Below are 15,088 nucleotides of genomic sequence, written 5' to 3' on the forward strand. Positions count from 1 at the left end.
GGTGAACCCATTTTAAAGGAATGAAAAAGTGAATAGATAAAAAATATATATTTTATTTATTCAAATTAACATATTTCTGAGGTGCATCTAGCCTTAAGAAAACATCAACAGGACATGCAATCTAAATGATATATCATAACTGCTAAATACGTGCCTACTTATACTTACGAAGTATAAGTTGTTGACTCATTGTAAATGTATAAAGTTATGGAGTGAATGTGCAGTGAATGTGTGGAGTATGAAAAACTTTCACCTTTTATGTCCCCATTTAAATTTGTCTCAAGTCATTTATAAGACACACACACACACACACACACACATTTCTTCTGAAATAACTGAATAAATTGTGTTCATTTAATAAAATTTCAGTTGAAAAAGTTATGTAATATAGTAATGTAAACAAACCACCAGGGGGCAGTGTTACATTTGCAATAGGCAAGAATATAAACTCAGATGAGTTTATTTGGCTACAAGTTTATCATATAATTTAATTTAAATATTTACATAATAATATACCATACATAAAAGTGCATAAAGAGGTGGACCTGCACTCTCTTGTCTGCACAATAACCATATTTACATTCAAGTGATGTATATAGAAAATCAAATCTAAGATATTATCCCTTCATCATCTTTATCTCAGTACCCATCATCATACTCATTCTGTGCCTGTTGCCGTGCCAGCATGGCCTGGATCAAAGCACTGGATGGTGCAGAGTTTTGTGGTGCTGCGGGGACCCACTGCATCCTCTTCAGCTCTTCCTCCTCTTCCTCATCTGCCCGCTGTCTGGCCTGAATCACCTGCATCATGACACTATTGACGGAGGTTGGACTGTTCTCCTCCTGCTCCTCTGCAGTGTGCCTATAGTTAACATGGTTCTCAGTAAACCCTGCCCTGGTATAGTACTCCTCTCTAGTCTGACTTTCAGCTCTCTGTCTGGCTTGCATTGCTATAGCTAAAGCACTGGAGGAGGACTGTTGCCGCCTGTGGTTTACAGCCTGGGTTAAGTTAGTCGACTCTAAGGGAACTGGAAGTCCTCTGGCCCGCTCCCTCTCATCTTCCTCCTCTGCGCGCTGACGGGCGAGCAAGACCTGGACCATTGCATTGGAGTTAGAGGAGCCATTTGATGAAAAGTCTTCTTGGTGAGGCTTGGTTTTGCTCTAAGGAAGAAATAAAGGGGATAAATGTATGTTAAGATTAAGAGCAGTCAGTCCAGGAAGGAGAAAACAACTTACCTTCTTCTGTTTGGGTCTTTTGTTTGGCTGAGATTTCTGGAGGTTCTGCAACTTTTCTAGCAAAAATGATTTGTCTTTTCCTTCCTTAAAAAGAAATAGTACATGTTGGAATCAAGAATAAAATATGTACAAATGTGGATCTCTATTAACACACTTACATTGACAATCTGTCGTCGTAAAAGAACAATGAGTTGCTTGCGGCCTTGACTCACTTGCCAGAAAATGTAAACAATAATTCTGAAATGGAAAAGGGCATTTATAGCAATTTTAAACTTCTCACAAAATGAAATTGAAACAAACAATTAAATAAAAATAAATAGTCTCGTTTTATGTTGGTGAAATGTACTTACAGAATGATAATAGTGATGAGGAAGTAAAAGATTTCGCTCCTGATGACCTTTTGGTATATGAAGACCACCCACTTAGAGCCCGGGATGGCCTCCACTTCTTTAATCCATACCTCCACCACACTGAAGGTGCTGTTGAGCCCCCGGAATGGACCACAGTGTTCAGACGGGGTCAGGCTATGGCACAGAGGAGGAAAAACAGTTCACAAATTGTATAAAGAGAGGATCAGATGATTTTTATGTGAGTTGTTCTTACCTCCAAGTTGTGTACCCTACAATCGACAAAGCTCCCAAAAAGAAAGGGAAGAATAACAAAGCTGTAAAAATGGTTTTCATTTGAGCTGCTCTGCCTGTCCGACGTGGAGGCTGACAGTTGTGCATCAGGCTAACCTAAAAGAATCATATCACACAAGATTAATTTAGCTATTTAACAGCTGTCACAATTTTGAATGGCATTGTTAAGGTATTTGTGTACTGTATTATTAATCATCTCAATGTAATTAACTTGTCTTGACTCAATAAACATTACAAAGCAGCCAAACATCCATCCTTGCATTGATCACACTGGTCTGCATTTTCCATACCACAGTATAGAGGAAGCTTTCACCATTCCTAATAGGTTTGAATTAATCATTGACCAACTGCACAAATAGGGTAACATGAGCCCTACACAGCCAGGGCATTAAGTGCATTGTGTCTGGCTATGGATGTGTGTCACTATGGGAGTTCAGTTTACCATCACCAAGCTCCAAATAAGCTCTGGAAAATATCAGATTCCAGTTTTACTGACAACAATTATACTTGCATTTTTGTTTTTGTATGCACTGCTTAACTAATAAAAAATCCCATGCATTTCAGAATATGTTTTTAGAAGTCCCAACAACCCAAGAAATCTGGCTGCAGACCTCCACCCAGAGGACCGTCCCCTGCAGACCTCTACCATGAACCTCCATCCACATGTCCCTAAACGCATGCGTTTACTCTTCATAATCAGTTTAATTACACTGTTATAAGTTGTTGCCTTAGTTCACTTTTAAATGTGAAAATGTTTAAAGGTGATAAAGCTCATATTTTTTCACATATGCACAAAAAAAAAATCCCTAATACATTTCTAAAAGTTTTCCAAGAAATTAATTCCATAGATAAATGAAATAATAATAAAACATGTTCTCACAAACATAACACAGATCAACACATGTCATGTATTGATCTGTTATGGGGGCCCAAAGAGTTTGGGCTTGTCTTTAGTGTAACAATGTCAACTTTTGTAACATTACATTAAAAACAGCGGCAACGTAACAGTTGACTTTGGTGGTCTTTTGGAATGGCCACTGTTTGTTTACTTTTAGAGATGTGTGAATGGAGTCATGTGCGGGTCCTCTGGGTGGAGGTCTGTAGTGAGATCCCTCTCAAACGACAGGACTAGTACATTTTTCTTGGATATTTTGTTGTTTGTAGAGAAATTTATGTTACTTGAATAACTACAGTCTATGCAACTTGTCTCTGAACTTTATCTATGCAATTAAATTGATTGTTACATAACTTGCAACCCTACTTTTTACCTTCTTTATATAGAACAAGATGAAAAACTTGAGGATCTGGATAGCTGGCAGCAGAGGGGAGAAGTAGATGCCAATCCTGTAGAGAAAATGCATAAACACAAAAACATAATTATGACAAATGATTAATCACTTGATTATTATAAATATTGTGTTTCTCACCATGCCAGAGTTTGTGCATAGATTATTTCCAAGACATTTCGGGCTACATCAAACTCTGGAACTCCCAGACGAGGAAGTAACCGGGTCCCAACCACACTGTAGGAAAAAAAACAACAACTTTATACTCTATATCAAAATAAAATAAATGTAACAATTGGTCAAACTATCTCACTGACTTGCTGAGGAACTCTCCGAAGAAGGATCCCAACATCAGGAAAATAAAGTCAACAATGACTAATCGATACAAAGCCTGTCCCACCACAGACTCCCAACACTGTTAAAATATTACATATACAATTATTTGTATCAGTATATCTGTATAGATGATTATATAGGCTCACACATACACATCCACATAATTGAATCAAATGTTAAATATATTTTGGTTTTGTTAACTGCAAGCTATACAATAATCATAATAGAATATCATTTGTTTACTGTGTTGCAATTTCAACTACTTCTCATTTTAAATAAAACATTATTGTGTAACATACCAAAAATTGTACTGCCACCACATTCATCCAGTAGTAACATAAGACTCCCAGTATGCACATTCGGAATAGCACATTTCTGCACAGCGGGAAAAATAGTTTAGCTACCAACACCTTTTTATTTCATTCATGATTTTGTGTTCAAACCTGAGCACGAGGGCATAGATCTGCCTGCGCTGACTGGAGTAATGCTCAAACTTGTTAAACAATGAGTAAAACAAGGGGATCACCATGTTCATAAGAGACACCACAAACGGCACCAGAAGTGTTTCTGCCTCCTGAAGCAGAGACCACCTCCCAGTGTCTAACATGTGCTGTAAAGATAACACAGGGGTAGGGCAAAAGTTAGCAATAAGGAAGAACAACCAAGGAGGTTTTGATAACTTACTGGTAGCAACTATTGAGCAACACAAGGAATGCATTATCACACCATAAAGTCTTATCATAAATGTCTACTACAGTCTGGAGGAAACAGCGGTTTCATTCAAAGACAAAATATAATACAGCACATCATTATCTTAAAACCTCTTGTTTTTTCATTTTGCCTTCCTTTTTCATCACTTCAATTTATTTGTCACAATTTAAATAATTGTGAGACACACACACACCTAATATGTATATGTATGTGTGTGTATATATATATATATATATATATATATATACATACATATACACATATACATATACATATACATATACACACAAACATTTTTATTTTTTTTTAGAAACAATGAGAAAAATATCATCTTATTTGTTGTACCTTTATCTCATATTGACAGAGGAAGAAGATGCTTGCCCCACAGCCAACCGTCAGACTTGTGGACAGGAGCCAAGATCCCAGATAAATCCCAAAATGTTTAAGTTTTTCAGAGGATGTCAGCTGTTCATGCTGGGCCTTCTCTGACAGTGACTCCTATAGACAGACAATAATGAGTACTGTACTAATATTTAAAGCTATAGCTCCATATAATTAGTCATGAGGAATAACAACAGAAAACTAGTAGCATGATGATTTGGCAGATTTTCTGGCAAATAACTCCCTTTCTATGGAGAATACGTCCATAATTGCTGTGGGTGATGTTTGAACTGGCTACCCTCTGAAGGGCAAATGCTTACAGACTGAACCATCACAAAATTTTGCACAAATATTTATTCAAAAATGAGAATAACTACCTTGAGTTGTATACGTAGATTGTTTTTCCGCTGCCTCACTGCTCTCTCGTTGGTGATACTGAAGTCCCAGCTGCACAGAAGTTGCCAGGCACCACTTGATGTTGAATCGGCCAGAACATAATTTTTCCTGAAAGAGTTTGCCATGCTGGAGGAGAAATGATGGGGTTACAAGTATATTCAGATGTACGCTAATGCGGGGAGAGAGTTCATAATTCAGAGGACTAACCTGAAGATAAGTGCAATGCCACAGAGCAACATGTAGACAGCGATGGTGAAGAAATATCCCAGCTGCATTTTATAGTCCATGGCACCAATGAGGGTCTCATTACTGTAGCTGCCATAGTACATGACTGTGTAGTTAAAGTATCCCTTGAAAAAAAAAGGATGTGTAATGTAAATCACCTTAATAACTTATGAAATGTCAAAGTGTAAAGTAAACATGCTTACTGCTCCAGTGAGGAGCTCTAGTCCCCTGAAGCTTGTGTTGGCTGGTATGTTTGGTGATGAATCGTACACCAGCTGGGGGATGGTGATGAACCCAAAGTTGACCAGAAAGGAGAAAACGTTGAACATAAAGAGCCATTTCAGAAAGATGAAGTAGGACAAGACACTGGTGCCAAACTTTCCACCAATCTCCTTCATGGTGCCCTGCCACAGCTCCAAAGTTTGCCTCGCAGACCTCACATTCGAACCACATTTGCGAAAAGACTAAGGAAATATAAAAGATAATAATTGTAAGACTTTGTTGTCATTGTCTTTATCCAGGAGTGTTCAGGGCATTCCAATTCATCTGATAAAAAATGCTAACTTCACAACAAAAATGATTTATTTTATATTCAATTCACTTTCATTCTGAGATACATACAGACATAAAAAGTTTTGCTTTGAGATTAATATAGGATGGAAACCTGGCTGCCAATCTGTGCAGCCTCTCCGACTATCAGTCATCTCATTTCCTCATACACCACATTCATGCAAAGGTAAGGTGGGTGAAGTTTTGTAACATTTGAGCCTTTGCTGCAAAATATAGATATTTAAAACTCCTTCAAACTTACTCTGGAAAATTGCTCTGAACAGTCTCCCAAACAAGTGAACTGGCGAGATTTTTTAGACGATATCAATGAAAGCACTTGGTTCCTATGAGCAAAACAAACATTACAATAAATTAATACAATCTATCAGTCATCAAACTCCCATTAATATTGTTCAGGTCATAAAACGATGCAATGTTCTTTAGGAAAACCTTTGGACTTTTAATTATTTCATTTATATTGGTCAACAAACTCAACTCACACATTTCACAACTCTTCCTTACGTTGCAAAACCAAGAGATTCACTTAAAAATGTCAACCCTTTGGTCTTTTGCAAAGATTAATGTTTAACTTACTGTCAAGTTGTAACAATGACAAGGAGATTTATTACCTGTGTGTTTCAAGACCCACCTGATATGTTTCTTCTCTTGAAAACTCATTGGCAGATCTTGAATGGCCCGGACCCGGTCTCGGGTGGACATAGCAACAAGTTCTCGGACCAAGTTCATTTGTTCTGTTTCACAAAACAGAAAGAAAGCTTGTTATTGACAGGAAAAATAAATATAATACAAAATAAATAATGTTCAGTGTATATAAAAAGTACTTAAATTTCTTAGATCTCAGAAACTGCTGTTTTGATTTAAAATATAGTGCCTATATCTGCGCTCAACAAAATATCTGTTTCCAATGTAAATGAGCTTTCTACTGAGATACAAAGCCCAATATTATACTTTTTGCTCTTCATTTTGAGCTTTTGACAAGCTTATTTTAAGGAGTGGTATTCCTATTTGGTCTTTGGTCGAACATATATACATTTGAATAGTAAGAATAAAGATAAGTATTTGTATTCCTAAAATGAGCATAGCCTTAAATAAATAACTCACCATTCTCCACTTGGGTCATGATGTTGTTCTCTGCAATCTGAAGATTTGGGTCTCCATTTTGAAACATCCTCCTCATTGTAAGTCCTCTCCATCTCATTGTCATGTTACCTAGACAACACAAAAGTCTGTGTTTATCTGCCCACAATCCAGTGATCTTGTTTTGTGCTCCATCCTAAAAGCTATACTTAAAACACACTCCACACAACATGCACCTAATATTTAAACCATCACAGTGATAGCACTTTCTGTTTTTGCATGGAAAAACTGGGAAAAAGATGTTTTTTTTTTGTTTTTTTTACTAAGTGCAACTACAATGTCTAATTTTAGTGTTGCGATTATTGTGAGAATAAACGTAATGATTTAACCAATTTTGACCAAACAACATTGAAAGCCTGTCATCCTTGTACACTCAACAGAGCACAATTCCTCCAATATGTGACCAACTTTATGAAATCAAACCACATACAGTATATATGTAACTGTATATACTGTCTATATAGGTTGTATATACTTCTTTATACAGTCTATGAATGAAATTTCTGAATGCTAATGTAAAATGTATGTGACAAAAACAAATATAAAAGCACTTTATAGTTAGGGCTAAAATCTTTTACTTTTTCCTCTAAACTTCTCACAATTATAATTTTTTAGTTCTTTATATTTTATTGTGATTTGAATAATCACCATTATCCATTAACTGAGTAATATTAACAGTTAATGGATGGACATAGACACAACTTAATTTATATCTTTCTTATTACCTAATTAAACTCTGACTGAATTCGCTTCATGATTAGCTAAAAAGGGGTTTCTGTCTACTCACAAGTTTTTACTTCCTTGTACTACATTTGATATCTCACTTTAGCTTAATAATTGAATACAGTCGATTACAAAAGTCAAGTGACATATTTATTTGAGCATGCCTGATAATAAAGATAGTGTAACAATATTTCAAAGCGATATGCCCATATAATGCTAGAGAAAATATTACTATTAAAATAGCACTGAAGAATATTTCATAACATTAACAGGAGCATGATAATCCCTGTCAAGCATTTCCTAAATTACCCAAGCATTTTGATCGCTCTACTGACAGGTGTGACCTACCTGAGGGAAGAGACGCCATGTGGATGGACAGTGACTGTTCATAGTGAGCCTCAGTCATGATCTGAAATGAACTGTGATCTAACAAAACAAAACGCTGCAGTTAATAATTATCAACAGAAAAGTCACTAAGCAACATAGAAGTGTGGAGCTGAACCAGAATAACTGGATGAGTAGACTGGCGGGTCTCAAACTGGGGTGCATGTACATAAGGGGTTTACATGGTTCTTCTGTAATTAGAGTTAATAATAAATAAAGTTTATTTTTGGTTTATGAACTTTTAGGGTTGTCAAAGGAATCAATATACAGATACTAATTGATTATAAAACTAGTAACAAGACTAGACATTCATTTGACAATAAATGACAAAATATTAATAATATACTAAAAATAACTGTGCTGTCAATGTGATTTTATTTTGCTTTGATAATTCTGCTTCTTGTTCTAGTTTAGCTTGGTTAACACTTCTTTAGTTCTGGTTTAGACCTGATAATATTCTAATAAAATGTATATTTCACTTTATTTGCATAGCACATCATGTTGTGGTTTAATCATGTTTTAGTCCTGGTTAGCTCCTTTAGTCTTGGTTAGTGGTAGAGCTAAGGTTCCTGAATTTCCCCTTTTGTGTATTTATAAAGTATTTATCTATCCATCTATCTTGTTTTAATATGATATACATCTGATTTAGTCTTTTTATGTATTTACTTTGGTTGGGTTTAGATATAGTCATACAGACCTATTGATAACTAACCTGATCCAAGCATAAATGTATAATGTTAGGGAATTACATGCTTATGTATATAATGTGTTATGTGTGTTATAATGTTAGATAATGTTGGCCATAGACAGAGCCAACCACAACTACACTATGCAGGGGAAGAAAAAAGTGAAAGGGTTTTGTTTAATGAAGTTGCACCTGTGTGCCTCGCTGCTGGCTGTATAACTCACCCCTAGTTTGGATCACATTTTGTGTGTTTACTTTCATCTGTGGTAATAAAAAAGGCAAATACTGTGATGCCATGTGGTGTAAAACAGTAGATTATTTGCTTACCATGTTCTGGACGCCATGCTGGGTTCACTGGGTGAGTTGACAAAAGGTCCATGGGGATACCTGTCCCCCCATCCCAGCTTTGCTCATGACGCCCTCCCCACTGGGCCCTCGCCGTGTCCCGGGACAATTCAGTGGGTGGATAAACATCTGGTCTGACCCCACTCCAGTCTCCAGCATAGGGATTGGTGTGACGACTTCTGCTCGGGGATCTAAGACAATAATGCATGTAAAAGTCAGAAATGTTGATAAAATATAAAGGCTTGTTATGTTTCCAGTTTGAATTAAACTGTAACAAACTGACTTTCATAATGTTTAAAGATATTGGCCGACTGCAGTTATCACATTACTTCTGGAAATTGGAACCTTTACAAGGAAGAGAGCATGGCCGTAATACAGATACTGAAAGGTGACCATAAAAGGTCATTAAAAAAAAAAAAAAATAGGACATTAACATTAAATAAGCCATATCTTCACACCAGTGCATTTTGATACATGGAGATGACAATTGCGAATAAGTTTTTCCCATTACAATATTACTTCTATTTGAAAAGCATCTTAGAAAATGTATGAAACAACACTGACAGACAACAATAACACATTCAAATGACAAGTACCTACCTTTTGTCAATTTCCAGTGTTTCGCTGTCATGGTAAGCAGGGTTGAAAACTCCCCCGTTGCTAAAAGTTGACATAAGCGCAGAAAAATTATTTGTTGCTTATGTAAACCTTTAATTGGTTCTTTCCAGACCCTTTTAATATGATGCTAATCCCCCAAAATAATTTGACTGGTATAAAGACCCAGTTGAGTTCTGTTGGAAGTCTCCACATAAATGAAGTAACATCACATGTTAAGTCTTTTCGCCAGAGTGACAGCTCCGTTGTGAGGCAGAGGCTCTGTAATTTAATACAGAAGCCTCATCTTTGGTAGTTAATCATTAATTTATACTGAGGCTTAGGTTTCTACCAGGTCCAGGAAACATAGACCAACATAGTATGAGGAAACAGAAAGAATTAAAGGGGTGAGGGACTGAAAATGATCCAAAGTGTGTTCTACTTGTGTTAAAAGTCCTTACCTGCTGAGCAATAAGGACATGGGGCTTGTTCTCAGGAGGATTCCAGACAGGCCAAACACAGAAGCATTCACAAACAGATTTATGACATTAGTACAACTATCAAACAAGGAATAAATAAACCAGCAAGTCAAAAAGAATCACAGACACGTTCAACTTACACAGACTTTACACTCAGGCCTTCTCTCACTTTTGTTTGGTTTGTTTTTTGTTCAGAATTAGGCTTGTAGTCTAGTTAGTGATACTTACATGCGACACATACAATGTTAGGATGGAAATATTGTTTACACACCTTCCACAGGCACACTGGTTTCGTAAAATCACTTCAAACCCCCTCGTGTTTATGGCTTCTCATGTTTATGGCTCATTTTTTGGGAAGTAGCGGGACAGAAACAGCGCCCCCTCTCGGCCAAAGAGGAGATTGTCAGGAGTTCATCCATTTTTCAGGAAGTTGTCCTGTTTGTGCCTGACACTGGAGAGGAACTCCCAGTGCCGAAGACTATTACAAATACTGCTCTTTATCCTAAACAACGGCCTGAGGAGAGGCAATGGAGGTGGATTCAGGTAATTTATTGTCATCTTTTTCTTTTTCGAGGAAAGTTAAGTTCGCGTAGTTAAAGTTACTTTTAGGATAAGTTAGCAAGGCTAGCTTGGAAAAAAATGCCAAGAGACACAATAGACCTCAATAATACAAGTTATTGTTTTTATGCAGTTTTTATATTTTACAGTCATTATTCTGAAATCTCTGCTCATGACCAAACACCGCACTTCATTAGTTCTCATAGCCTACTGTTTTATATCTTGGTTGTTTTATTGTTGTATATTTTTAGTGTCTAGTCTTCAGTGTAGAATAAACTATAAATGCAAATGGATTAAACTTTATTGATCCACAAGGGACTTGGACACAGTAGCTCACACACTACAATGTAATAACAAAGGTTTGTATGAAATAAGGAATGCATTTATTTTGGAGAGTCTTAAGGCAAATAGTTGTTAAATGTCTTTATTATTTTGTTAATGTGTGTTTTGCTTTGCCATTTGCAGTGTTTTTCACTGATCGCAGTGGGAGGGTCACCAGTAACCCACTGCTGGACCAGCTCCCCAGTTACCAGTCCCTACTGTACCGCAGGAAGTCCTCGTCCAGTGGGTCCAAGCGCAGAGGCAGCTCTCGGGGACGGATGGGCTCCTCTGGCAGTGGGAAGTGGACTGTGAGTACTGTCAACAGACATATGGACAACCAGAGAGCCGAGCAGAGAGCCATCCGAGAGATGCCCATTAGTATGGAGCAGAAGCGCAGAGAAAAGTAATGTGGTCCTTATTTTCAATCATAGCTGCTAAAACCCAACCACAACATCCACTGTGTTTGTGCCTGTAGAGCTCAACGCCTGGAGGAGGCTGGACAGCTGAGCAGCTGGAGCCAGTGGAGAGAGAGCACTCGGAGGTACCTGAGGAGGCTGAGGGAGGACGCACACCAGTGGATGAGCTCTCTGAAGCTCTGGAGAGGAGACATTCATGCTATTGAGGGTGAGAAAGCAAAGAGGCTTTGCACTATTGCACTATTGTTGTCTTTTCATATATTAAACTTAACATAACATATTGCTTCACATTGTAGGGATGTTTGGAACTGGGATCTTGTCCTACTTTTCATTTCTACGTTTTTTAGTTCTGCTGAACTTCATCATTTTTTTGCTCATGTTCAGCTTTGTCATGCTGCCCATCATCATCGTTCCACACACTTCAGCAAACAAAACCTACAACCAGTATGATGGTCAGGACTTATTTTATACTTTATACTTATAGTATATACTTTGTACTATAGTGATCATCTGTTACCTTCCTACAGGTAGTGTGTGTAGCCAGTATCCTAGCAGTTCTCGTCGAGGCCTTGTCATTTTTCATGAGCATATTACAGATTTGCTCTCTGGAGGTGTAAGTTCATCTAACTTTATATTTCTTCACTTTATAAGAAGTTCCACCATAAGAAGTTCCACCATATGATCTTCTTGTTACATTTACAGGGCTTTTTGGAACAGACTTACCTGTTCTATGGTTTTTATAAAGCGGATAAAATCATCTTTCCAAATTTCACTTATAACGTCCCACTTGCCTATTTATTGGTCACAATAGCCTATCTAATTCTCAGCCTCATCTGGATAGTCAAAAGGTAATGAAACAACAGAAGACCTTATTTTTGACATTTGGTAAATATTCCTAATAACTGTATTTTATTTCCTCAAGATCTGCCACAGGGTTTAAGCGTAACCTGGTTCAAGATGAGGATCGGTTTCAGAGTTTTTGTAACAAGATCTTTGCTGGGTGGGATTTTTGTATTACCAATGAGAATGCTGCACGCCTGAAGAGGAGCAGTCTTCTTTATGAGATTAGAGTATGTATAAGATGTTGTTAAGTGCAACTGAAGTACACAAGTGTGCATTGCCACTTATGATTTTGTATTATTATTTACAGACAGACTTGGAGGAGGAGAGGATTAAGCAAAAAATTGCAGACCGCACCCAAAAAGAGAAATGTAGAATTTACATTATACGATTCATATTGAACCTTTTTGTTATTGGGGTACTCGCAGCCTGCTTCTATAGCATTTATGTAGCCACTACTTACTCCCAGGAAGTCCAGTTGGATAATAAAAAGGTATCATGCTTTTTCATTGTATATTATTTGAAGTTTATTTGGCTTTTTAATCTTGTTTGTTTAAAATTGTTCTATTTTAAAATAGGAAAATTTCATCATGGATCTCATCTATGAATATCTTCCCTCAATTGTCATCACACTGGCAAACTTTATCACTCCAGTGCTGTTCTCAGTAATAATAAACTTTGAGGATTATTCTCCAGCCTTTGAGATTCGCTTCACTCTCATGAGGTACTTGGATTATTTAATCCCACAATGATTAATGACTGATTGTTAACCTGTGACATGTTAACATGTTGTTCACAGGTGTGTCTTCATGCGTTTGACCAGTATTGGAGTTTTGCTATTCTCTCTCTGGTCTCAAATCACCAAATGTGAGGAGGATCCCTGCATTTGTGGATACAACCATGTCCTTTATTCTGTAAGTCATGTATAAATTAGATTCAGTTGTATTAACTATTACATTTGGCAGTGTATAAAATGAAAATATTACAGCTGAATCTGGGTTATTTTGTTTTTAGTGTTGGGAGACACGTGTGGGCCAGGAGATGTACAAACTTGCCATATTTGACTTCATCATAATTTTTGCTGTCACCATCTTTGTTGAGTTTCCTCGAAAGTAATTTTACACTTTGCTCAGGTTATCTGAAATGTAATCCTAATAGAAAAACATAGCCATATTTTTTTTTCCTCCTTGTTCTTTTCTAGGCTAATAGTGCAGTACTGTGACTGTGGGCTTGCTAAGTGGGTGGGACAGCAGGAGTTTGCAATCCCTCAAAATGTTTTGGAAATCGTTTATGGTCAGACAATCTGCTGGATCGGCACCTTCTACTGCCCATTGCTGCCTGCTGTCTGCACCATAAAATACTTCTTCATTTTCTACATCAAAAAGGTGAATTAATTTTCCACAGGTCAAATTAGTTGGGAGATTACTTTCACTAAATTAAATTATGCCTGTTAGCTTGCATTAAAGTGCGGAAATAAGATGTTCCACTGTTTTTTCTAAGATCTCACTCATGAACAACTGCCGCCCGGCCACACGTCCATTCAGAGCATCAAGTTCCAACTTCTTTTTCCTTGGAGTTTTGCTGATAGGACTTGCTTTAGCGTGTCTACCAGTGATTGTTAGTGTTGCACAGTAAGTATTTGAATAATCATATGTAATTATTTAAGTATAAATTAATTATATTTTTGATGTATGAAGACATTGTTAATCTTATTCATTGACAGGATAAACTGTTCACAAGCATGTGGGCCTTTTGTTAGTTACAACACCTCCTGGGAAGTTCTTCCACATACAATATCCCAACTACCCAATGAAGCTCAAAAACTCCTGTATGCAATCTCATCAGAGGCCTTTGCTGTGTGTCTTTTTGTCTTTACTTGGTATGTTTTACAATAGAGAGTTAATGGTTAAATATCATCTACTATTACCTAACATCTGTGGTTCTTGTAGCTTAGCAATGTTCTATGTAATTGCACTGGCTGGAGCATATAAGAGAGTCATCAATCAACTGAGAGACCAGTTAGCAATGGTAAGTTAAAAACAAGTACCGGTACATAGATTGTAGATGTGAACAGTATGTCTGTCAACTTATCTTAAAATATATCATGTTTCCAGGAGGGACGAGACAAGCGCTTCTTGATACAGAAACTATGCCAGGCTCAGCATTCTTCACCTGTCAAATCAGCAGTATCCAGCTCTCAGCCTCGCACGACCCGAAGCCCCAGTTACCACACCAGCTTCGCTAATAACTTCAGTGAAGGAGTTTTCCTGGCACATTCTCCTCCTGACGCCTCCACACATGTGTAAAGAATGGGAAACACTAAAGATTTACTACTACACATGGCAGACTTAAGCGACAAGCATGAATACTGTGATGACAATTCAAAACCTACAGCAAATGATTTTTAACCAAAAATAGTATAATATGTTTGTGTGTTTTTTCAGGGTTTATTGTATATGACATATCTTCCTTCTGAGAAGGATTTTAATTACTACTGATGGAAAAAACACTATTTGTGCACATTTCTGTTTTAACAATTTAACTCCTGTTTATGTAAGCTTTTTTTTTCGTTGTAATTACTGTGTTATTTTACCATTTTAACTGTTACATCATATTCCCAGACCAGCTTGATCTTGCGTGTTTTTTTTTTCCTATTTTTGAGCCATTTAATACTAAAATATAGCTCTATTGAGATATCGTTTTTGTTTTAATAGTTTTTATATAACAAGGGCATCTTTGGTACTCTTTAAATAAAATAAATTGTATATATTCAGTTCTGAGTCCGTGTTTTGTACCTTTTGGCTCTGGAGGTATAGACCAATCC

The 15,088-nt window shown here is 37.0% G+C and overlaps 2 protein-coding genes across 3 annotated transcripts; one reads left to right on the forward strand and one right to left on the reverse strand.

Annotated features, from left to right (window-relative positions):
- Positions 1–35: 35 nt before the first annotated feature.
- On the reverse strand, positions 36–10,509 carry tmc5 (transmembrane channel like 5). 2 transcript variants are annotated; one of them, XM_033974078.2, is made up of 21 exons: positions 10,112–10,509; positions 9,657–9,716; positions 9,039–9,247; positions 7,991–8,068; positions 6,884–6,991; positions 6,411–6,513; positions 6,024–6,105; positions 5,416–5,676; positions 5,195–5,337; positions 4,969–5,113; positions 4,556–4,708; positions 3,943–4,109; positions 3,799–3,874; positions 3,481–3,578; positions 3,305–3,400; positions 3,146–3,221; positions 1,840–1,973; positions 1,587–1,760; positions 1,395–1,473; positions 1,237–1,320; positions 36–1,161 (listed from the first exon to the last, which is right to left on the reverse strand). In XM_033974078.2, the coding sequence occupies exons 1-21, from the start codon at positions 10,129–10,131 to the stop codon at positions 640–642; spliced, it is 2,868 nt and encodes a 955-aa protein (XP_033829969.1). In that variant the 5' UTR covers positions 10,132–10,509; the 3' UTR covers positions 36–639. The 2 variants fall into 2 exon arrangements, with proteins under 2 accessions (XP_033829969.1, XP_033829977.1); XM_033974086.2 differs by lacking the exon at positions 10,112–10,509 and having other exon boundaries at positions 210–1,161; positions 9,657–9,895.
- Positions 10,510–10,553: 44 nt separating this feature from the next.
- LOC117375736 (transmembrane channel-like protein 7) lies at positions 10,554–15,036 on the forward strand. Its single transcript, XM_033972162.2, has 16 exons — positions 10,554–10,672; positions 11,153–11,411; positions 11,484–11,632; positions 11,721–11,876; positions 11,952–12,037; positions 12,127–12,272; positions 12,347–12,494; positions 12,575–12,757; positions 12,843–12,988; positions 13,064–13,178; positions 13,279–13,376; positions 13,466–13,649; positions 13,765–13,895; positions 13,988–14,143; positions 14,214–14,292; positions 14,379–15,036. Exons 1-16 carry the CDS (start codon positions 10,657–10,659, stop codon positions 14,568–14,570), a joined length of 2,244 nt encoding a protein of 747 aa, XP_033828053.1. The 5' UTR covers positions 10,554–10,656; the 3' UTR covers positions 14,571–15,036.
- The last annotated feature ends 52 nt before the right edge of the window (positions 15,037–15,088 follow it).

This window comes from Periophthalmus magnuspinnatus, chromosome 1, assembly GCF_009829125.3.
Source record: "Periophthalmus magnuspinnatus isolate fPerMag1 chromosome 1, fPerMag1.2.pri, whole genome shotgun sequence".
In the NCBI taxonomy this organism is placed as follows: domain Eukaryota; kingdom Metazoa; phylum Chordata; class Actinopteri; order Gobiiformes; family Gobiidae; genus Periophthalmus; species Periophthalmus magnuspinnatus.

What these genes read in the sequence shown, in the direction of transcription:
- tmc5 (XM_033974078.2), bottom strand. Translation starts at nt 10,131, where the DNA reads ATGTCCTTATTGCTCAGCAG. An exon ending in ATGTCCTTATTGCTCAGCAG is followed by an intron (nt 9,717 to 10,111) that starts GTAAGGACTTTT and finishes GTCAACTTTTAG; the next exon opens with CAACGGGGGAGTTTTCAACC. An exon ending in AAAGACCCAAACAGAAGAAG is followed by an intron (nt 1,162 to 1,236) that starts GTAAGTTGTTTT and finishes TTTCTTCCTTAG; the next exon opens with AGCAAAACCAAGCCTCACCA.
- LOC117375736 (XM_033972162.2), top strand. An exon ending in GTCTTCTTTATGAGATTAGA is followed by an intron (nt 12,495 to 12,574) that starts GTATGTATAAGA and finishes TATTATTTACAG; the next exon opens with ACAGACTTGGAGGAGGAGAG. An exon ending in ACAACCATGTCCTTTATTCT is followed by an intron (nt 13,179 to 13,278) that starts GTAAGTCATGTA and finishes TTTTGTTTTTAG; the next exon opens with TGTTGGGAGACACGTGTGGG.